At 33.2% G+C, this 22,557-nt stretch overlaps 2 protein-coding genes across 2 annotated transcripts in view; one reads left to right on the forward strand and one right to left on the reverse strand.

Annotated features, from left to right (window-relative positions):
- LOC133185360 (CUE domain-containing protein 2-B-like) overlaps window positions 1-5,518 on the reverse strand; it is a 36,674-nt gene extending 31,156 nt beyond the window's left edge. Inside the window, exons 1-6 of the mRNA XM_061320521.1 lie at window positions 5,471-5,518; window positions 2,735-2,828; window positions 2,094-2,237; window positions 1,502-1,560; window positions 1,111-1,211; window positions 609-776 (exon numbers count right to left, since the gene is read on the reverse strand). Coding sequence (XP_061176505.1) covers window positions 609-776; window positions 1,111-1,211; window positions 1,502-1,560; window positions 2,094-2,237; window positions 2,735-2,828; window positions 5,471-5,474 — 570 coding nt within the window. The 5' untranslated portion in view covers window positions 5,475-5,518. The remainder of the gene's footprint in view (window positions 1-608; window positions 777-1,110; window positions 1,212-1,501; window positions 1,561-2,093; window positions 2,238-2,734; window positions 2,829-5,470) is intronic.
- Window positions 1-16,465, forward strand: part of LOC133185364 (NADP-dependent malic enzyme-like) — a 70,899-nt gene extending 54,434 nt beyond the window's left edge. The window contains exons 2-14 of the mRNA XM_061320526.1: window positions 5,812-5,895; window positions 6,882-7,020; window positions 7,622-7,905; window positions 8,550-8,625; window positions 10,147-10,308; window positions 10,526-10,629; window positions 10,853-10,962; window positions 11,130-11,227; window positions 11,421-11,534; window positions 11,641-11,752; window positions 12,239-12,381; window positions 12,843-13,013; window positions 13,309-16,465. Of these exons, the coding sequence (XP_061176510.1) occupies window positions 5,834-5,895; window positions 6,882-7,020; window positions 7,622-7,905; window positions 8,550-8,625; window positions 10,147-10,308; window positions 10,526-10,629; window positions 10,853-10,962; window positions 11,130-11,227; window positions 11,421-11,534; window positions 11,641-11,752; window positions 12,239-12,381; window positions 12,843-13,013; window positions 13,309-13,557 (1,824 nt within the window). The 5' untranslated portion in view covers window positions 5,812-5,833 and the 3' untranslated portion in view covers window positions 13,558-16,465. The remainder of the gene's footprint in view (window positions 1-5,811; window positions 5,896-6,881; window positions 7,021-7,621; window positions 7,906-8,549; window positions 8,626-10,146; window positions 10,309-10,525; window positions 10,630-10,852; window positions 10,963-11,129; window positions 11,228-11,420; window positions 11,535-11,640; window positions 11,753-12,238; window positions 12,382-12,842; window positions 13,014-13,308) is intronic.
- The last annotated feature ends 6,092 nt before the right edge of the window (window positions 16,466-22,557 follow it).

Genomic DNA, 22,557 nt, shown 5'->3' on the forward strand with positions numbered 1-22,557 from the left:
CAGAAATTATAATTGCATTGAAAAAAATAATTACGAAAGAGTCTTATTTCAGGACATCAGTCATCTTACCACAAAGTACACTGCCTTAAGGATCAGTTAAAATATTAGGGTGACCGGAAAAAGTCTGCTTAATCCATTGGGGTCCCAGACCGATATATAAATGCTTAACTGGGTTCCCTAACCAAGAAGTCCGGATTATATATATATATATATATATATATATATATATATATATATATATATATATATAATATATATATTTATATATATATATATATATATATATATATATATATATATATATATATATATATATATATATATATATATACTTATACGGTAGATTCCTAAATATATGCGATGGATTCATTAATGTGTACTTTAGCCAGAAGCATCACTCAAGAAATATAAATACTTGTTTTTATTCTTACATTGCAAAAAATCTATTGATCAACAGTCCACACACAATTTCATGTTCTTGCCATTTGATGTCTATGAGCAAATTTGTAATATCAAGTACTCACGTAATACAATTGCAAGGAATCTACATCATTTTATAAACAAAAATAATGTTTACATTCTATTACTATACTGGTACAGCACAGTACCTTTGGCTTCTTGATACTGGTTCCCATCTCTTCTCTCTCCAGAACCAGCTGAGCAGCAGATTCTAGATCTCCCTTAGCAACCCCCAAACAATGGGTAATCTCTAGTGTACAGGAGTTAGGAAACATTTCCAGGAGCATCTTAACATCTTCATTTGGTTCCTCATCCACCTAAAGTCATTAAGCGTAAAATTTATAAACATTTGATTATCTAAAAGATATTGGTATTACCAAACATCTCCTCCTTCCTAAGATTTGTCAAAAGTACTGATTTCTGCCATCATGTCAATTATTTTGAAAGAGATTTTCAAGCTTTGGCCAACTTCAAAAAAGTTTTTGTATTCTCAACTCTTATTTTTAAACTTTTCTGTCATCTCATTAGAGTTAATTAACAGAAGTTGGTTTAGAAACCGCAAATGTATATAAAATTTAAAATCTAGAGATACAGAGATAACAAAGAAAATGACATGACAGGAATTGTTCTGTTAAATGTGTATTTTCATACAATATTCCCATTCACTTCATCTGGTGTGGTTTCATCTTTTAAAATTTGATGGCTTGGTTTATCTCCCTTAGAACTGAACTCTACAGCATTTTCATTCAAATCTAAAAAAAAAAAATAATAAATTTCAAATCACCGGGAAATCTTTATAGATTCTGAATTAGATTATATGTCAAACATGTATCTATGAATCTTAGTTTTCAACTGTTAGAATTTTTTATTATCAAAATTAATAGAAGACTTAATGAAAAAAGTGTTTCAAATTACATGCAAACTAAACTTTCTTGAATTTAAATAAAAAATGATTGCAAACATTACACATGATTAAATGATTTGGTTCATACTCTTAAATACATCATCACAGAAAATACATTGCTCAGATATTTATACATACCTTGATTGTCAGTTGTAATTGTGTTAGAAAGCTCAAACATCCACTCACAAACTTTAACACTGAAAACAGAAACAGAGCTATGAGATAAGGTGTATGGCGACAGAAACAGTAAACAGTAGCTGTATAATTGTTATTTTTAGATACCACTATACAGATAAATGTACTTTTAGTACTCTTGATACATTTTCAGGCCTACTATAAAAATTTCTCTCCCATGAAAAAAATAAATCTGTAACAATCATGACTGCTTCTCCCAGTTTCAAATTTGCATTTAGTCAAAATCCTTATATATATGGATCATACACTCAAATTAGGTTTGATACAAAAATTCTATTCACATATATATATATATATATATATATATATATATATATATATATATATATATATATATATATATATATATATATATATATATATATATATATATATATATATATATCAGAAATTATACATGTAAGTATCCATCCTAACATATATACATGTACTTTGATATTTATTCAAGTATCAATTGTGTGTGTATCTATATCCATTCCTGAGTAGAGTTTCCCATCAATTGTGTGTATCTATATCCATTCCTGAGTAGAGTTACCTATCAATGGTCCCAAACCCTGGAATGTAAGCCTCCATCATTTCAGTAAACTGGTCCACGTCGATATTCTCCTCTGCATTGCTATCATCTCCCAGGTCCTCCAGTATACTGATCACATAATTCAAAACTATCTCATCTATATCTCTGAAAATTTACAGATTAGTTCACTATTATCACTGGAAAATTTCAAAATCATAAATTTGACAGTCTAATTAGCATTTAATTAAGTGACAGTCTATAATTTATTTGATTTTTTTCCTTAAATAAATGTCCCCTAAAGAAAATTGCAATTTCATCACTGAATTGTTTTTGTTCTCAACTTATATTTACAATACTTAATCATTCAAGCTGCTCTTTCAATAACTGTGTAAAAACAAAGAGTTTTGAGTGAGTGTGCACAATGTTTTTTAGAAAAACACTTCTCTGGAAAAGAAAAATTGATGACATTGCTTTTTCTTTCTTTCTTGTGGGAATTTCCTGATAGCATATGCTGCAAGCTCTATCAATGTCCATGTAAGAACAAATAATTACAGAGTCTGAATCTGCACATCATTGATGAAATTTCTGTTTGTTTTTTTTTTTTTTTTTTTTTTTTTTTTTTTTTTTTTTGAGTGTTGAAAATATTACTTCTTATTGTTTACCCTATACTATTCTCCAGTCCATGACTCTGTAGAAATTTTCCAAGTTCTCCTTTGACTACCAATTCTTTTCCTGGTGTAGCCATCCAGACAATGCCTATAAGAATATAAAGGAATTCTGATAACCACTGTTTTTAGTCAAAACCAGTTAACAAAATAAACTTACTTTTGCATTCTCATAATGGTGATCTGTTTGATATGTCTTTAAGTTTATAACGTTTGATCCAGACCCTATTGAATATCACTTGGTATCCACTTGTGAGAATCTTCCAAATTTCAACCTTCAGGTGTGCGTCTTCAATTTTGACTTTGTTTTGTAAAAATAGAAATTGTTACGTCTTTTTATATTTGTTTTTTCATTGCAGCAAATTGGTGGTAAATAAAATTCCTATAGATAATATACCATAGCATGAGTCAAACATCTCCTCTCTTGAAAAATTGATCCCACTTTGAACAGTGTGAAATTTTTAGCAATGTCAAACTCATATGAATTTGTAACCACAACCCCATTTAAAAAGGTCAGTTCCTTACCAAGTAACATTCACACTGATATTTTAAATATGTTTATACCAGAAATAAACAAGCATTCTGAGAGTATTGCATTAGCAATACTAGTCCCCTACCGGCAAGTGTAATCTGGTTCCCGTTAAAAATGGAAAATGCCATAATTCCTTCAAAAATCAATGAAGTGGAAAAAAATGCATACTTGATCTATAACTCATCAAAATGAAGTCACATATCAAAAATCAGCTCAATATCTGCAAGCGTTTAGAAAAAAATTGCGGAAAACCAAGTGGGACAGACTGACAGACAGACAGAGGGACGGACAGACAGACTGATGGACAGATTTGGAGGAAACCTATAGTCCCCTCCGGTTTCACCGGTAGGGACTAATAACAGGTTATATATGTCTGTGATCTATACACTAGTGAGATATATAATTTAGTCCAAGAGAGATGTGATATAACACAATTTTAAACAACACATTTTTTATTTGATAAATACTCCTAATTTATTATCTATAATAATCAAATTGTAAAACCAATGGCATGTAATTTCATGTAAAAAAGAGTGTTTCTAAAATGGGTAGTAAAACCTGTGCTGGACCTGGAATTTCGAAACTGAAAACTAATTACTGAAAAAAATCTTAATTCTTCATCACGAAAGTTACACATGTAATTTAATACATCAAAATCATCAAAGTTGTTTTTGCTGAGAGTTTTAACTTCAAATATTATGTTTTTCAATGATTATTAAAGATTGCCATTTTCCCAGTTGCTAAAATAGGTGAGAGACCCGGTTTATTCATTTTAGTGAATTAACGTTAATTACACTCAGAAAATGGGATTTCTTTGTTTTTATGTAATCATTGTTTATTAATCCTTTGTGTGCGGGGACCCAATATATTGGGTCTGACTTCACAAATGCTTGCGTGCAGGGACCCAATATATTTAAGAACTTAGATATTACGACAATAATATCGATTAAAATAATTTTTTAATACCCGGGACAAGACAAAACTGGATGTATTTGCCCTGGGCAAACTGGAGTATTCCAAAATATTGCTGTCAGATATAACCGAGTGCAGAGAAAAGAATGTAGAATTTATTAAGACAGTAACCTATACACAAACAAAATAAATATACAAATGGAAAAAATAAATGAAAAATACGCAAAAAATCCTGAAAATTCTTTTTTTTTCAGTTTCGAAATTCTCGGCCTGGCCTGGGTTTTACTACCCATTTTAGTCACACTCTGTAAAAAACCAGGAGCAACTTTACTGGTCCCCAGAAAAACGTGCTAAAATAGTGTCAACATAGGCGACTTCAATATATATGAAATCGCGCGAGTGATAAAAAAAAAAAGTACGAGGTTTTTGGCCTTTTTGACCCTAAAATAGAATTCTATGGTTAAAAGTTTAGTTTAAAAAATCGACAAAAAATAATTGTCAATGAAGCATGTGCGGCACATGTTTAGTGTTGTTTCTTTCGTACTTTGCCATTTTTTCATGTAAACAAACCAACGAAATGCCGTTGAAGCTGAATTAAGACCCTGCAAAAAATACAGAAGCAACTGAATTTCTTAATTTATCTCAAAGAACGAGTCACTGGCCCTAATCTCTCGGATGGTATGCAAGGACTAACCCAAATCTCCCAGGCAGATGCTAGACTAAATAATGCGCCAGGACTTAACCTAATCTCTCGGATGGATCCGAGACTAACCCTAATCAGTCGAATACTTGTGCAAGGACTAACCCGGGTGCAAGACTGACCCTAACCAGTTGAGAAGTGTGCAAGACTAACCCTTATCAGTTGAGTGACGTAAATAATACGTCATAGTGCAATGAGCGCGCGGATCTTGCGGATCTGGGAAAGGTAAATTCTACCCAAAAAACCATGTAAAAAAACAAAAATTTTGATGAGACAAATGGGTTTTTGCAAGAAAATTGTGAATGAAAAATCTAAAGTCAACAGAAACAACAAGTGTACTTCTGTCTGTAGGTTGGACTTGACATTTTGGTATCATAGTTATCATTCGTTCATGATACCAAATGAAAAATAAATAATATTATAGTGACAATTATATAATAGGCTAAATTGAAATTAACTTTGCAAAAGTTCACTTATCAAAAAACACTTGAAATAAAATCTATGCATTAAGCGTAATGATGTATTTTTGCATCTTTAATTTTCTACATGTACCGAAAATACTTCTTCGCTTATATTTGCATGTATTTACCCATATAATTTTGCTCGTAGCCGCGCCGCAGATCTTCAAAAGTAACAGCTTTGTTTACACGGGAACTCGGGCAAAATGTTCTAAGTTTAAAACGAACAACAGTCAACTTTTTAAAATCCGGATTAATAAAATATTGAATTTCCTTTAAAGCTAACAGATAAGTAATGTGGTTGAAAAATATACCTATGCTTTGTACAATTATCAGCAACAGAAACAAATCAGAACATTTATTTTTTGACACTTTTTGAAAGTTAATGTTCCTGAACATTTTTTTAAAGGTTTTGAACGTTATGTCGCCAAACATTCAAAAGATTTCGACACTGTGAAGCGTCTCCCTGAGGAAGTTGGTAGGCGAGAAAAAAAATGAGCTCTAAGGTTGCACTCAGGGCCCAGAGCCAACTTCTGTCAATTTTGCAGAAGGGAAAGTAAGTTAAACATGTCATTACGCCTATAGTGAAATTCAGTTTCTTTGATTCAGTGTGAAATTCAAGAAGGTACTCGCTGACCTTGCAGATTAGTCAATGATAATTAACTGACCTTCAGAGAAATTTGATACTTAATAACATAGGGCATTTACACATTAACATTACTTTTTTACTGCCGATCTGTTGGAAGAAGTGTACTTGCTGAATATCTGTCATTGTTACAATTAATGTGCTGATCAGCTGCTTCTCTTTCAAATCACATGAGTTTATGTACCTCTTGAAAATATTGAAGTACAGGAAAATGACCCTTAAGATTTAATGTCACTGATTATTTAAAGGGTATGCTCTGAAAGAAATAATAAATGCATTCATAATAATTCATTATTGAGGACAAAATAATATGTTTGATTGTGCGGTAAGCACACTTGTATTTATTTCTGGAAAAAATCATAAACCTTTTTATTAAACACCTTAAGCATGTTAAGATAGATCCACCTCTTCAAACCACACAATACATTTGGAAGATTAAAGATTGATTAAATAACCAAGTTATTAAGTCTGCCTTTTAAAGTCTGTATGCAGAAATTTGGGTTTTCATTTACAGGTCATATATATCTTTCACTGTGCAGAATCCAGAGACACATACACATTTGATCAATAGAAAATTTGAACTTTTAAAGAGGGTGATATTATGCAGAGCTTGGTCTAGATTATTTTTTTATGTATTTAGGATATATATATATACCCCAAATTTTATATATCAATGCTGGTTTGCTAGTTATTTGTGCACTCCATTATCAAATTTCGTGTAGTTTTAAAATGAAATAGAAAAGGATTTTGCCAAAATGGTTCATACATACCCCCATGTCATTGGCTTTTATGACATCTTGCCATATTTATGGACATAGGTTAAGCATGGTATTGATTATGACTTTGAAATACCTACTGTGTTTTTGATGTCTGTTGTTTTCACTTGTTGTATGCAGGTTTGCTCAGCCACTGGTATGTGCCTTCCATACCTCTTCAACATCAAAATATGGTAAGATGCCAACCATAAAGAAAGACCTCATCAACCATTCTAGAGTCAGGGGTATTGATATTTTGCGGACTCCCAAACTGAACAAGGTCTGTATAAATGCCAATTTATATTCTGTGTAGATTGCAGTGTATTTAAGACCTATGCTTGTGTAAGGCAAGTGTATTATTAACACCTCTGAGATATGTAATCTCGGCTGAGATTCAGCTTGGCTGGATAGTTGGGCTAACACTGTTGGTGAGGGTGTTCAGTCCAAATATTCAGCCAAGCCAAATCTCAGCCAAGATTAGTGAGATATGGTTTGTAATTTCTTCTTTCTTTTAAATTTTGATAAGATGATTTAATTCAAATATATACTAACAGTTGAACAAAGGTATCTCGAACACGGGTACCTCGAATATCATGGATATGTCGAAGTTATTTTGAAGTTCCAACCCCTTATTCCTTAAGTATTTTACCCTGGATATCTCAAATCCTTGGATATCTCAATTTTTTTCTTGGTGCAATTGAGTTTGAGATAACAAGGTTTGACTGTATATGAATGATGTACAGATGTTAAAAAATGAGTATCTTCTCAAGTAAATTCTCATTAATTTCAACATGTAAATTAAATATGATGCAATCTACCAGTCACTGGGTCAATTGTTTACTTATATTAATAGCAACATAAATAATTATTTTTCTTGTAAGGGTCAAGCATTCACCTTAGAGGAGAGACAGTTGATGGGAGTGCATGGCTTGATCCCTGCAGCCATTATATCTCAGGACCAACAGATGGAACGAGTCATGGTCAACTTTCGATCTCGGGCCACTGACGTTGACCGCTACATCTATCTCAATGCTTTGGCTGAGCGAAATGAGAGGTTGTTTTACCGATGTCTTGTGGAATACACAGATTTAATGATGCCCATTGTTTACACTCCTACTGTAGGCAAGGCCTGCCAACTGTATGGAACTATCTACAGAAAACCCAGGTGGGTACATTTAGTAGTGTAGCTTTCTTCTGTTTATTATTATATTATTCCAAAGGTACATTATGTGAATAAAAAATATAATGCAGTAGAAATTGAGGGAATATCTATGCAGTGACCTGCTGGATTTAATTTATTGTATTCACCTAGATATCTGGTATTGAATGTACTTTGTACACACTTCTCTTAACACATGTTTAACAGTCATGTATAAAGGAATTATTTAGTAAATCCATTTCACATTAATGCAAGCAAAGCAAATGTTACATCGTATTTCTATCTGTGTTTCTTATTTCATGGTACTGCTTTAAATAAAAAGTAAATGTTGCTGATCATTTTTTATATCACTATGTACACTAAAAATATTAAACGTTTGTACATGAAAAGGTATATGTAATATAGCAGTTACTTACAAAATCTTATACATGTATTCAAGACAATCTATGAATTATTTCAAAATGGTGCTAAACCTTACACTGTTAACAGCATGTCACACCAAAATGAAGTTGATTCTACTACTTCTACAAAAAAAGACAATATATATTAATACTTTTTGTTACAAAGTCCACTATGTATATATACCATTGTCCACTGTGTATAACTGTGGATTGGTTTTCTGGCTATTTTTTGATAATCCTTTCTTTCAGAGGTCTGTTTCTGTCCATTAATGATAGAGGACATCTCTATGAGATGATATGCAATTGGCCTGAGCTTGATGTTAAGGCAAGAACAAAACTTTCATCCATTCATCTTAACTTGTTCACATCTATTGACACATTTACACTAAGAGAGAATTAGAGAGAGAGAGAGAGGTGTAGTTTGGTATCAGAGGTCAGTAAGATAATCAAAATGATTGCTGCATTTAACACAGGCCTCTTATTTGATAGTGTGAAATAGAAGTACAAGTATCTTGTTAGCTCACTGGAGCCAATTCTCCTGGGTTTTTTCTGATCAACATTTGTCCATCTTTCATCTGTTGAATGTTAACTTTTCACATTTTCTACAACTTCTCAAAAGCCAGGTTTCTACCAAACTTGGTACAAAGCATCCTTGGTAATGGAAATTCAACTTTATGTACATAAAGGGTCAAGGATGGGGCCACATTTGAAAATCTTCTCTCTTTTTTTTTGTCTAGAAATATAAATTTATAGGGAAAAATTTTAGGGTTCTCTGTAGGAACAACATGGCCACAAATAGTCATATTAATGCATGAGCATCTTCAATTAGTGTAAGTAAGTTTGTTAAAAGCATGGCCTCTTTGGCTAGGGCAGCAGTAAATGTTTGACACAAGAAAAAAATTCTTTAAAAATCTTCTCAAGACTATCAGAGGCCACAATTAGTCATATTTAATACAAGCATCTCAGTGTTATGTATAAGTTTTGATAAAACATGTCCCTTTGGGCTAAGTGGGACTATAAGAGGAGTCAAATTTTGACATAGGAATATATAGGACAAAATCTATAAAATAGATTCTTCTTAAGAACTAGTCAAAAAGTTAAGCATGCCCATATTGTATAAATGCATATTTATTTTGATTATGACTTTTGGGGCAAGGACTGGGTCATAATTGGGGATCAAAGTTTTATGCAGAAATGTATGGCAATAATGCCGTAATTGATATTCACAAGAACTGAAATTTGAAAGGCTGACATTTGAGCCTTAATACACTATAAATTCATATTGTTGGAATCGTGGAGTTGGGTCAATAAGGGCTTTTGTGTATCTACATGGTCATTAGTAAGGAAGAGAAAATTCACTCAGGTGAGCATTGTGGACCTTTGGTCTCTTATTAATATTATCAATCCTGTATGTATTTACTTTTTTTTTTAAATAACTGTCTGAGCATAACTTCCTTTAACTTTTTCTGATCTTATCATACAAAGTAATTTCTTGTAAATGAACCATGATAACTTATACACTCAGTAGAACAGAAATTTTTATATGCCCTATCAGTATCATTGATATATTTCAGACAGATTTCATTTTGCATCATTTACTTTTTTCTTTTGGGTTTCTTTCAAATTAAGTTTGTTTTATTTGATACAATACCATCACTACTACTTCACACATGTTTAATGTTTCTTGATTTCAAATTCTGTGCCCAACTGAGTTAATTTGGCTTGGCTGTGTTATTTCAAAATCAATCAAGATTAAAGGAAAATGAATGCCTATAGCAATGTCAGTATAAATGTATATGATAATTTATGTGATACAGATTGTAAATGAGGTCTTTTTTTTTTGCAGGCAGTTGTGGCTACAGATGGGGAGAGGATCCTAGGTTTAGGTGACCTTGGGGCTTATGGAATGGGAATTCCTGTTGGAAAGCTGGCCCTCTACACTGCCCTGGGAGGTATTCCCCCAGAGCAGCTCCTTCCTGTTATGTTGGATGTTGGCACAAACAATGAGGTATTGGTGGTTTTCCCCCCTAATAGTTAATTTTTTTCTATGCAGCTGTACAATTATAGTACCATCAGAAAAATAAACAATTTTAATAAACATGAAGTGAAATTATTTCAGAAAGGGCTGTTAAGCATAAGTATATTTTTTTAATATACTTTTTAGCTCTAATGAGGTACATGTTGTCATTTTAAGTTTTATCAAATATTTGAGGACTATTTTTCAGGCTTTGTTAAATGACCCGCTGTACATTGGACTGCGACAGAAGAGAGCTACTGGTCAAGTTTACGATGATTTTATTGATGAATTTATGGAGGCTGTGAGGAAAAGGTACTTAACAGAGATTTAAAATGAATAGAAATATTGTTCTCTCTATTAAGTACAGGAAGATGTGCTTAATTATAGTGTAATACATACAAAGTAACTGTTATATACATGCACATGTATTTATATAACATCAATAGACATACACCTGTATTAATACATGTATTTGCAATCAAACAGGAGTTCAGTGTCATGATGATATCTTAACTACTTATTTGTATTTATCTAGGTATGGCCAAGATACATTGGTCCAGTTTGAAGACTTTGGAAACCACAATGCCTTCAGATTTCTTGAGAAGTACAGAGACAAGTTCTGCATGTTTAATGATGATATCCAAGGTAGAGACTCTTCTTATTAAAGCAAGAGGAAAAAGTCAAATATTTTACTCTTTAAGTTGTTCACTTGAGGCATCATTAATTCAGCTTGACATAAAACTGTACCGGTTGTGTCATTTTAGTAATCTATTACATCATTATCACGCAAAGGTTTACTTTTTTTGCTGCAGGGACAGCATCAGTGGCAGCCGCCGGGGTTTTCGCCTCCCTGAGAATCACTGGCAAAAAACTCAGGGATAATGTGTTCCTCTTCCAGGGTGCAGGGGAGGTAAATTCCAACTTTAGTTGTTTTTTTTGATAAATTCATTCTCCTGACTTATTTAAAGTGTGAGAAAATCAACAAGAGAAAAGAGTATGAATAAAGTCAAGTATCATTAGAAAAAAAAAAGAAAGTTGAGGCTCATTGTGACCTCAGTATGATATAAAAATTAACATATATGGGGTATAATTTGTTGTTTTAGGCCAATTTAGGTATAGCTACCCTGATTTCCCTGGCCATGCAGGAAGAAGGGGCAAGTAAAGAGGAAGCTGACGGTAAAATGTGGCTAGTGGACTCCAGGGGTCTCCTCGTCAAGGTATTGTCATGCAAATGAAAGAACTTTTTCAAAATTATTACAGATCATACATGTATATGTATTTATGTGTAAATTAAAGAGACAAATGATTTGTGTGTAATAACAGGATAGGCCAAAGGGTGGAATCACTGGACACAAGGCAGTCTTTGCCAAAGATCACCCACCTGTGGACACACTAGAACAGGCTGTAAAGACGGTCAAGCCTACCGCTATTATAGGTAAACAATCTCTTCAATCTTAGGAATGGAATTCAAATTAAAGTGGGGTTTTTTTTCAGTGTTGGATTGAGATTGTTTTTAAAAAAAATTAGAAATCTAAAATAAACCCATTTGTTATAATTTTGAAAATATTTTTTTCCTATGGTTATTCATTAGTATTGCAGCTGATTATGTAGAATTTGCCCAATTTTTTTAGGCTATTAACTTCTCAATAATTTTATGAACTGCTTCTAAGCAGTGGTGTATTATTGCACTGTTTGAAATCCTGCTTTTTTGAGTACTTGACACTAAGTAAGTCCTTAAAAAATGAAATTGGGGATGGCTTTATTGTAAATCTGGGCATTTGAGGGTGTTATTAAATTTAAATTGTTTATCAGCACAATGGTATAATTTTCACCGAGATGCAGATGAGAAGAGACAAGTTTAGGATGATCATTGTAACAAATCTTTCTGCAGTTATTTTATCGTGTTTATTTGTGTAATTAGGGGCAGCTGCAGTTCCTGGTGCTTTCACAGAAGGCATCGTCAGAGATATGGCAGCATACAATGAACGTCCAATCATATTCGCTCTTAGTAACCCTACAAGTATGTCAGAGTGCTCAGCTGAAGATGCCTATAAATGGAGTGATGTAAGTCTGGAACAGTCTGCAATGTTCATATACAGTCAAACCTTGTTATCTCAAACTTAATGGGACAGAGGGAAAAAAACAAGATATCAGGGGATTCAAGATGTCAAAGTTAAAATACTTTAAAGAAAAATGCATGGGACTTCCTTATCACTTTGCATATCATGGTTTCCATGGTATTTGAGATATCAGTGATATACCAAAGTTCAACTATATTTTCATTGCTAACCATTCATAAAGGCTTTAAGATGATTAGAGTATTTCAGTAAAACATTATCCTACCTCAAGACTCGAGAATATTTAAAGAGATACATGTACTACCCATAGAATTTTTTCTGAAGTTATTCATTCTTAGATGATATTTTATCACTGAAGAACGTGGTATGGAAACTTTCATTTTATTTGTATCAATATTTTACTATTATTATGGAAAAACTGACAGTTTGATTTTTTTTTTAATTCAGGGCAGATGTGTGTTTGCCAGTGGAAGTCCTTTTGACCCTGTACTTGTTGATGGCAAGGTCATGGTACCGGGTCAAGGAAACAATGCTTACATCTTCCCAGGAGTGGCGCTGGCTGCCATTACATGTGGAATCCGCCACATTTCAGAAAAGGTTTTCCTAACAGCTGCACAGGTATAACAACCGCAAAGTCTTTTAAAAATGAAAACTCATAATGGATAGAAAGAATGCAAACATGGTAGAAGTTAAGCCTTTATTATTATACTTGCTTAAATGGACACATGTAAAATATTGCCCACAGCATCAAGCAATTTAAGGAGGAAATATTGAGTCCTTGAAATGGGTTTTGAAAAAAGGTCTCAATAATCAAGTGACATAAAAATTGAAATATTTTTTCTGTAATCAGTGTGTTGGATTTAAGACATAGCGTGGGCATGCGTGAAAAGCTAATGAGATACTTGTGTTGCAGACCTTGGCAGGATTAGTGACAGAAAAGGACCTTGCTGAAGGTCGTGTGTACCCACCACTGAAGACAATCCGAGAGTGCTCCATACAGATTGCCTCTGCCATTGCTGAGGAAGTATACAAGGAGAAAATAGCCTCATACTACCCCGAGCCAGAAGATAAAATGGCATTTATTCGGGAGAATATCTACTCTACAGATTATGAATGCTTTGTCCCTGAGACTTGGAGCTGGCCAAAGCCAGGAGAACAATAAAGATGAACACAGTAGGACAACAAATTAACAAACAAATTATTTATAAAAAAGAAATTGAACATGTGAAGGGGAAAGCACAGTGTTTTTAGTTTAGGTTTATGTGTTTCTGTCCACCATGTTTTCAAATTTGTTGAAGGAAATATAATATCTGTTGTCGATATTTATTGTTTTGCAATGTATTTCTTACATTATACTCCCTTGTCATAACTTTAACAAACTTTACTTATAGAATATAAAATTTAATTACCTTGGTTTGCTTGTGCTGTGATTATTTTCATTATGAGGTAACAAGATCACTGGTGATGATAAAAGAATTGTAATGTTTACATGTAGAGTTCACAAAAGTTTTTCATTCATGTATATTTTTTGAAGAGTTCATCTTTAGTACCATGTTTAGTAAATGCATTATTGTGTGGTGGCTGGAGATCATAAGGTCTCTTTAAACAATTTGTTAGAATCATTGTTAGTACCAGAAATACATATCTGAATTTGTTTTCTGTGTATATGTGCCATGCTAAAAATCTTTTTGTTTTACAATTTTAATCAGACTTCTGAGACCCACCTGACTTGCAGAGCCCTGGCATCATTTTACTCCAGTGTCATTCAATATCAATGAAACTTTTACTATAGTTAGAAGATCTGAGATGCTTGTTTTTCTGAGAGCACTGCATAATAATTCAAAGTTTATAGAAAATAAGTCATGTTATGTTTCCTGATTTTGAATACCGGTTTTATATGTAATAATAAAATGTGAAGTCTTCTTATGATCTGTTTGAAAGTAAATTTTGATGCAATATACATAACAAATGTAGAATATCTTGTTTCATTGTCATTTAAGAACTTAACAATATCTGTGTATGTTTATATATATTCAATAGATACCTACGTACTTCAAAGAGTATGATATACCTTAATTTGCAGTAAAATGATTGTGTGATGTAAGAATCTCCCTATATTCCTCCTACAAAGTAATATCATTTACTAGGTTTATGTCACTAACACTGCTTTGTTTTTTTTTTTGTTTTTTTTCTTCTTCATTTAAATAGTTTGTTTCAATGTAAATGTCTTTATGATGTACTGGATACAGTCTGAAGGAACATGACATGTTGAATATTTTTACAAAGTAAATATTAATACAGGCACTGCCAAAGTAATCGCCAAACTAACAATGGTGAAGGGAAATAAAAACCATGTACTAATTACTAAAATGGGTCAAACAGGTCCAAATTAAAATGAAAGTTAAATGTTATACTCTTTATAATTTTACTGAGTTATCTTATAAACATCTCAGGCAACAAAATGAACAAAAATAAAACTTATTAAAGGGAGTAAAGAAATATCATTTTATATACATGTAACTGTACTACCATGTATTTTGTCCTACCCTCCTATATATGTCTATTGTGTAGAATTCAGTAGTTTTAGACCTGTATCATTCTACTGATAGTATGAAGAGAACTGTGAATGAGACTGACTGTTGGAAGGCAATGGATTGTTAAAATTTACATTCAGTATTTCAATGACATCTTTCTCAGTATTAAGGTACTACTAACCTTAACATTGACTATTTAGCAAATTAACACCACAGTTTTTCAACTATTGTAGAAATCTCGCTAAGTTTTGTTAGTATTATAGTAGTGTTATTGACCTTTAACATTTTTCTGGTGAGTAGTTAATCAGACGTTTATGTGATTAAAGTGCAAATGGCATATCATTTTGTAAGAGGTTTTTCTTTTTTAATCAAAAAGGATGAAAATTTGGAATGTCTAGCAAAAGATTACTGAGAAAATAATATGATAGTTTATAACTTGCACCAAATTTGGGTTATCATACATGTATGTAAAAAAGTGGCCTTGGGGAGAAGTTCCTATCACAAGTTTGATGGAGGCTACAAGTGATGTTGAATGATCACAGGGTTCTTTGTGTTTTAGAATGTCCTTAGTGTTTTGTGTATCAGTGTGTTGTACTGTATATGTTGGATTAATTAATCACTAGATAACAGCATTATGAGAATTGGAGACATTTGTTTTGAAATTCATTTTATACCAAAAAGAAAATACCATATAAGCAGAATTTTTAGCGAGGATTCAATTTTGGCATTATTAGCGAGGGTTCTGGGATAGCTACATGTAAAATTGAATATTGCTAACAATTTATTTTGTATCGGTTGTTATAACTATCTCTCTTGACATTATAAAATTGCTAAAATTACTTCTTGCTAAAAATATATACCATTTTTTGGATAAATTGCTAAATTTGCGTCTCGCTAAAATTTCCACTTATACATATTTATTTGTCTATTATTCAATGAATCCCCCCCCCCCCCCAAGTTTGTAGATGTCTTGTACTCATTTGTATCGAGTTAGCTTTTTGGGGTTTGTTTTAAATAACATGTAAATACAGTAGTTTAAATACATGAATAAAATGAAAGAATTAATTTTAGTATGAGGGAAAACAGTTTAAGGAAATTGAATAGAAAGAAAAGAAATTGTACACCAAAAACTGATGTTAATTATTGTTGCATAACCTCAGAGAACTGTTCATACATATTACATGTAAGTGAAAAGAATTCAACAATTATAATGCTTTATTATCAACTTTTCCTATTTCTATTTTTTTATTTACTTCGTAAGTTTTTGTTGTTTTATCAGAATAATTCAGACACAGTGCTTATATAGTGCTTCTTTAAGGAGTGCACACTTTTTTTCTTGCCTTATAAAACATATTTTTTTATAGCCACGGGATTGTTTTAAAAGAAATAGAAATACAGTGTAAATGTTGTTAGTAATATAAATACAAATCATGGAACAAAACAACTGGTTTCATATCAGGGTATTGAAGGATAAAGTTCAAGATGATTGTTAACATTTGCAAATTGCTTAGTTTTGTAATAAAACTCAAAAGTTTATATACTGTTGATTTTTTAATGGACACAGTTTGTGCTCGTATGATTTCACCCTGCAAGTGAATTCCAGTCTTTAGTTCACCTGAGCTGAAAGCTCAAGTGAGCTTTTCTGATCACTTGTTGTCCCTCGTACGTCCGTCCATCTGTCTGTCTGTCTGTAAACTTTTCACATTTTCAACTTCTTCTCAAGAACCACTGGGCCAATTTTGACCAAAATTGGTACAAAGTATCTTTGGGTGAAGGGAAGTTTAAATCATTAAAATGAAGGGCCAAGCCCCCTCACAAAGGGAGATTATCAAGAAAAGACAAAAATAGGGTGGGGTCATTAAAAAATCTTCTTCTCAAGAACCACTGGGCCAGAAAAGCTGAAACTTACATGGAAGCATCATGGGGTAGTGGAGATTTTAAATTGTTCAAATCATGACCCCTGGGGGTAGGGTGGGGCCATAATGTGATGTAAGAACATTGAAATATATACAGAAAATCTTTAAAAATCTTCTTCTCAGGAACCAGTGGGCCAGAAAAGCTGAAACTTACATATTAGAAGCATTGTTGGGTAGTGTAGATTCTAAATTGTACAATTCATGACCCCGGAGGGTTGGGTGGGGCCACAATGTTGAATCAAAGTTTTACATTGAAATGTATAGGAAAAATCTTTAAAAATCTTCCTCTCAAGAACCAGTGTGCCAAAAAAGCTGAAACTTACATGGAAGCATTGTTGGGTAGTGTAGATTGTAATTTGTTCAAATAATGACCCCCGGGGATAGGGTGGGACAACAGTGGGGAATCAAAGTTTTACATTAAAATATATAGGAAAAATCTTTAAAAATTTCTTCTCAAGAACCAGTGTGCTAGAAAAGCTGAAACTTACAGGGAAGCATCATGGGGTAGTGTAGATTCTAAATTGTTCAAATAATGACCCCTGGGGATAGGGTTGGGCAACAATGGGGAGTCAAAAGTTTTACATTGAAATATATAATTAGGAAAAATCTTTAAAAATCTTCCTCTCAAGAACCAGTGTGCCAGAAAAGGTGAAACTTACACAGAAGCATTGTTGGGTAGTGTAGATTGTAATTTGTTCTAATTATGACCCCCGGGGATAGGGTGGGGCAACAATGGGGAATCAAAGTTTAACATCAAAATATATAGGAAAAATCTTTTTAAAAATCTTCTTATCAAGAACAGTGGGCCAGAAAAGCTGAAACTTACATGGAATTATTCTGGGGTAGTGAAGATTCTAAATTGTTCAAATAATGACCCCCGGGGATAGGGTGGGGCCACAATGTTGAATCAAAGTTTTACACTGAAATATATAGGAAAAATATTTTAAAAGCTTCCTCTCAAGAACCAGTGTGCCAGAAAAGGTGAAACTTACACGGATGCATTGTTGGGTAGTGTAGATTGTAATTTGTTCAAATTATGACCCCCGGGGACAGGGTGGGGCAACAATGGGGAGTCGAACGTTTTACATTGAAATATATAGGAGAAATCTTTAAAAATCTTCCTCTCAAGAACCAGTGTGCCAGAAAAGCTGAAACTTACATGGAATCATTGTTGGGTAGTGTAGATTGTAATTTGTTCAAATAATGACCCCCGGGGATAGGGTGGGGCAACAATGGGGAATCAAAGTTTTACATTAAAATATATAAGAAAAATCTTTAAAAATCTTCTCAAGAACCAGTGGGCCAGAAAAGCTGAAACTTACTTTGAAGCATTCTGGGGTAGTGAAGATTCTAAATTGTTCAAATAATGACCCCCGGGGATAGGGTGGGGCCACTATGTTGAATCAAAGTTTTACATTGAAATATATAAGAAAAATCTTTAAAAAGCTTCCTCTCAAGAACCAGTGTGCCAGAAAAGGTGAAACTTATATGTACATGGATGCATTGTTGGGTAGTGTAGATTGTAATTTGTTCAAATTATGACCCCCGGGGATAGGGTGGGGCAACAATGGGGAATCAAAGTTTTACATTAAAATATATAAGAAAAATCTTTAAAAATCTTCTCAAGAACCAGTGGGCCAGAAAAGCTGAAACTTACTTTGAAGCATTCTGGGGTAGTGAAGATTCTAAATTGTTCAAATAATGACCCCCGGGGATAGGGTGGGGCCACTATGTTGAATCAAAGTTTTACATTGAAATATATAAGAAAAATCTTAAAAAAGCTTCCTCTCAAGAACCAGTGTGCCAGAAAAGGTGAAACTTATATGTACATGGATGCATTGTTGGGTAGTGTAGATTGTAATTTGTTCAATTTATGACCCTTTGTTTATAGGGTGGGGCAACAATGGGGAATCAAAGTTTTACATTGAAATATATAGGAAAATCTTTAAAAATCTTCTTCTCTAGAACCACTAGGCCAGAAAAGCTAAAATTTACAGGGAAACATTCTGGGGTAGTGTAGATTCTAAACTGTTCAAATCATGACCCCCGGGAGTAGGGTGGGGCCACAATGGGGAATCAAAGTTTTACATTGAAATATATAGGAAAAACCTTTAAAAATCTTCTTCTAAAGAACCAGTGGGCCAGAAAAGCTGAAACTTCCATGGAAGCATGCTTGGGCAGTGTGGATAATAATTTATTCAAATCATGACCCCCGGGGATAGGGTGGGGCGACAATGGGGAATCAAAGTTTTACATTGAAATATATAGGAAAATTCTTTAAAAATCTTCTTCTCAAGAACCACTAGGCAAGAAAAGCTGAAACTTACAGGGAAACATCCTGGGGTAGTGAAGATTCTAAATTATTCTAATCATGACCCCGGGGGATAGGGTGGGGCCACAATACGTATTACAATGGGAAAATCTGGTGAAGAACAGCAGGGCCAAAGTTACTCAGGTGAGCGTTGTGGCCCATGGGCCTCTTGTTTTCACTAAGATTGCAAGATATTCATGAGGATTGCTTTAATTTGAAATATTTTCCGAAAAATTGTATTCTTTGAAAGAAAATTCTGTAAACATCTTTAGTTTCATGTGTTTAATATTTCACGATTTCGTATGTTGGTACATTTCACGGTGGTTTTAATTTTGCGGTCACTGAATGTCTTTTTTCTATAGATTTGCAATTTTGTAAATTATTCTTTAAAAAAAAAGAAGAAAGTTAAGGTAAATTATTTAAAATAAACAGATCATTAACTAACTTTAACCCGTCATTATGTTATTAAACACAGATTTCCTAGTGATTTTCAATTGTTTACTATTTCAGTGTTACGAAATAGAAAAAAGGATTTTAAAGTGTATGTTTGAATGCTACATTGATTTGTCATCAATATTCACCTTGGCTTAATTTTAACGAAAAATTCTATTACGAACATGGTGAAATTAAAAACCCCGCAATGTATTCCACTTAGCAAGGAAAAATCGACATTTAACAAGATGTGTTTGTGAAACACTTATGCCCCCGTATGGCAACTCATATCAAAGGCTAAACTTTCTCAAATACAAATCAAATATGTTGGTACCCAAAGTAAGGTCTTGTCTCGAGGAATATACCTTTGAAATATGAAAACCCTAGCAACAACCATTGAATAGATATGGAAAAGGTTAAAGTTTTTCAAAAGTAAGTCAAATATCAAGTTCAAATGGTCAAAATTAATGGTGCCCAAGGAAAGGCCTTCTAACAAGAAATACACATGTGAAATATGAAAGCCCTGGCACCACCAACCGTTCAGAAGTTATAACCAAAGTTGAAGTCTTTCAAAAGTAGGTCAAACTCCAAGGTGAAAGGGTCAAAGTTGTTTGTATCCAAAGGAAGGTCTTGTCCCAACAATTACATATGTGAAGTATGAAAGCCCTAGCACCAAGCGTTCAAAAGTTATGGCCAAAGTTAAAGTTTTGCAAAAGTAGGTCAAACTCTAAGGTCAAAGGGTCAAAGTTGTTGGTATTTAAGTGAAGGTCTTGTCACAACGATTACATATGTGAAGTATGAAAGCGCTAGCACCAATCGTTCAAAAGTTATGGCCAAGGTTAAAGTTTTGCAAAAGTAGGTCAAAGTCCAAGGTCAAGGTCAAAGGGTCAAAGTTGTTGGTATCCAAAGAAAGGTCTTGTCACAAGGTATACACTTGTGAAATATGAAAGCCCTGGCTTCAACGGTTTAAAAGTTATGGCTAAGGTTAACGTTTTTTTCAAAAGTAGGTCAAACTCCAAGGTCAAGGTCAAAGGGTCAATGTTGCTGGTATCTAAAGAAAGGTCTTGTCACAAGGAATACACCTGTGAAGTTTGAAAGCCGTAGCACCAACTATTCAAAAGTTATGGCCAAGGTTAAAGTCTGAAAAAATATTGCAAAAGTTGGTCAAACTCCAAGGTCAAGGTCAAAAGGTCAAATTCTATGGTACCAAAAGAAAGGTCTCGTCACAAAGAATACACATGTGAAAAATGAAAGCCATAGTTCCAACCAATCAGAAGTTATGGCCAAGGTTAAAGTTTTTGCGGACAGACAGCTAGACAGACAGACGGACGGACAGGGCAAAAACTATATGCCCCCGAATCTTCGATTACGGGGGCATAAAAAGGAAAGCACATCGAAGTCGAATTATTTCTGACTGTTTACAGAACAGTAAATAGTAAATTAAGCTTTTTTAGCTTTTGGCTCAGATTAGCTTTTCTGATTGAAGTTTGTTGTCTGCCTATTAACTTATCTTATTTTTGACTTCTCTAGATTCTAGAGAACCACGGCACTTAAATTTCAATCAAACATAGGGAGATGATTGAGAAAATGCAAAACAGGGAGGATGTCTTTAATAATCTTCTCAACCACTGGGCCAGGAAAGATTCAATTGCGTAAAAGCTTCGATTCAAGTTTTGTTCAAATCATGGCCCCATGGGATTGCCTGGACCACAATAAAAGATCCAAGTTTTCCATGGGAAAATGTAGGGGGAAAAATCTGAGAAAATCTTCTCAAGAACAGTAGGGCTATGATTATTAGTCATATTAATATGCAGGCAGTCTAAGGTCGCGTAGATTCAAATTTGTTTAAATCATGGTCTCAAGGAGCAAGCGGGGTCAGAATAGAGGGTCTAAGTACATAGGAAAATCCATCGCAGCTTTGAGTCCACAAGGTCTGATAGAGAGAATCGATGTGAATCACCCGTGGGCAACCGAAGATGAGGTTTATTAGGCTAGCTTAATTGATTTTGTTGTTCTTTTTTCAGTTTTTAGTAAGTCAATTTAAAGCGAGCGCTAAATACTGTGTTAAAGACAAACTTTGAGAGCGTTGGGATTGAACTCCTGAATTGGCTCAGTGTATATTTTTTTCTGGTTCCAATTTCAGGACATATTACATTTTCTCGAAATTAATTTACATTCTAATGGACGCAAAGTTTTATGAAACCTTTTTATAAATGCACTTGGCATTAAAAGACAAATATATGGTGTCTTTAATATTTGATTTAAAAGAGATATTGGAAATGAAATCTGAGTGCAGAGATTGTACGTTTGTGATCTTCAAGTTCACACTTTTAACAAAAAGGCTTCAGGTGTCCTTTGTATTTCTCAATTTCTAATGTTCTTCCTTTAGTAAAGGAAACATGTGGTGCTATCTAAACACTTTTAATATCTAGAAGTTAACAAACACGCTGTGTTTGTTTTCGCACTTTATCTTGTGATATGACAAATCAAAATTGACATAATATGTTTGGCATTTGCAATATTGCTACCACGAATAGAAGTTATTTAATTTTTTTGCGATTTATTTTCTGGGTGGATATAAAACACTTTCATTTAAACGTATGGTAGTTTCGACATTAATTTTCATCGTCGTATTATTTATAAGAATATGCATAATTTTATAGGAGTTTTTTAATAAAAATTTTAAAATGTTTGGATTGATGACTGCAATTGAGAAATTCAATTTACCTGACAAATTGGTTTCAAGATAAGAATATATGCCTAAAGGAGATATTCTTTTCATACAAGTATAATACATGTAAAATTATTTTTATCAGCCTAATATGTTTCATCGCCACAACAGCATGTGTGTTTTCTTAAAGCAAACGTTATAAAACCATGCACAAATCTTACGAAATTAGTTAAAATAGTCTTTTATTAAAAATTGTGATTATTTTCAATCAATGATACGAGCAGTAGATTATAAAGAC

Source organism: Saccostrea echinata, unplaced genomic scaffold, assembly GCF_033153115.1.
Source record: "Saccostrea echinata isolate AGI-Se365-2 ecotype Australia unplaced genomic scaffold, CSIRO_AGI_Sech_v1 ptg000012l, whole genome shotgun sequence".
Taxonomy (NCBI): Eukaryota; Metazoa; Mollusca; class Bivalvia; order Ostreida; family Ostreidae; genus Saccostrea; species Saccostrea echinata.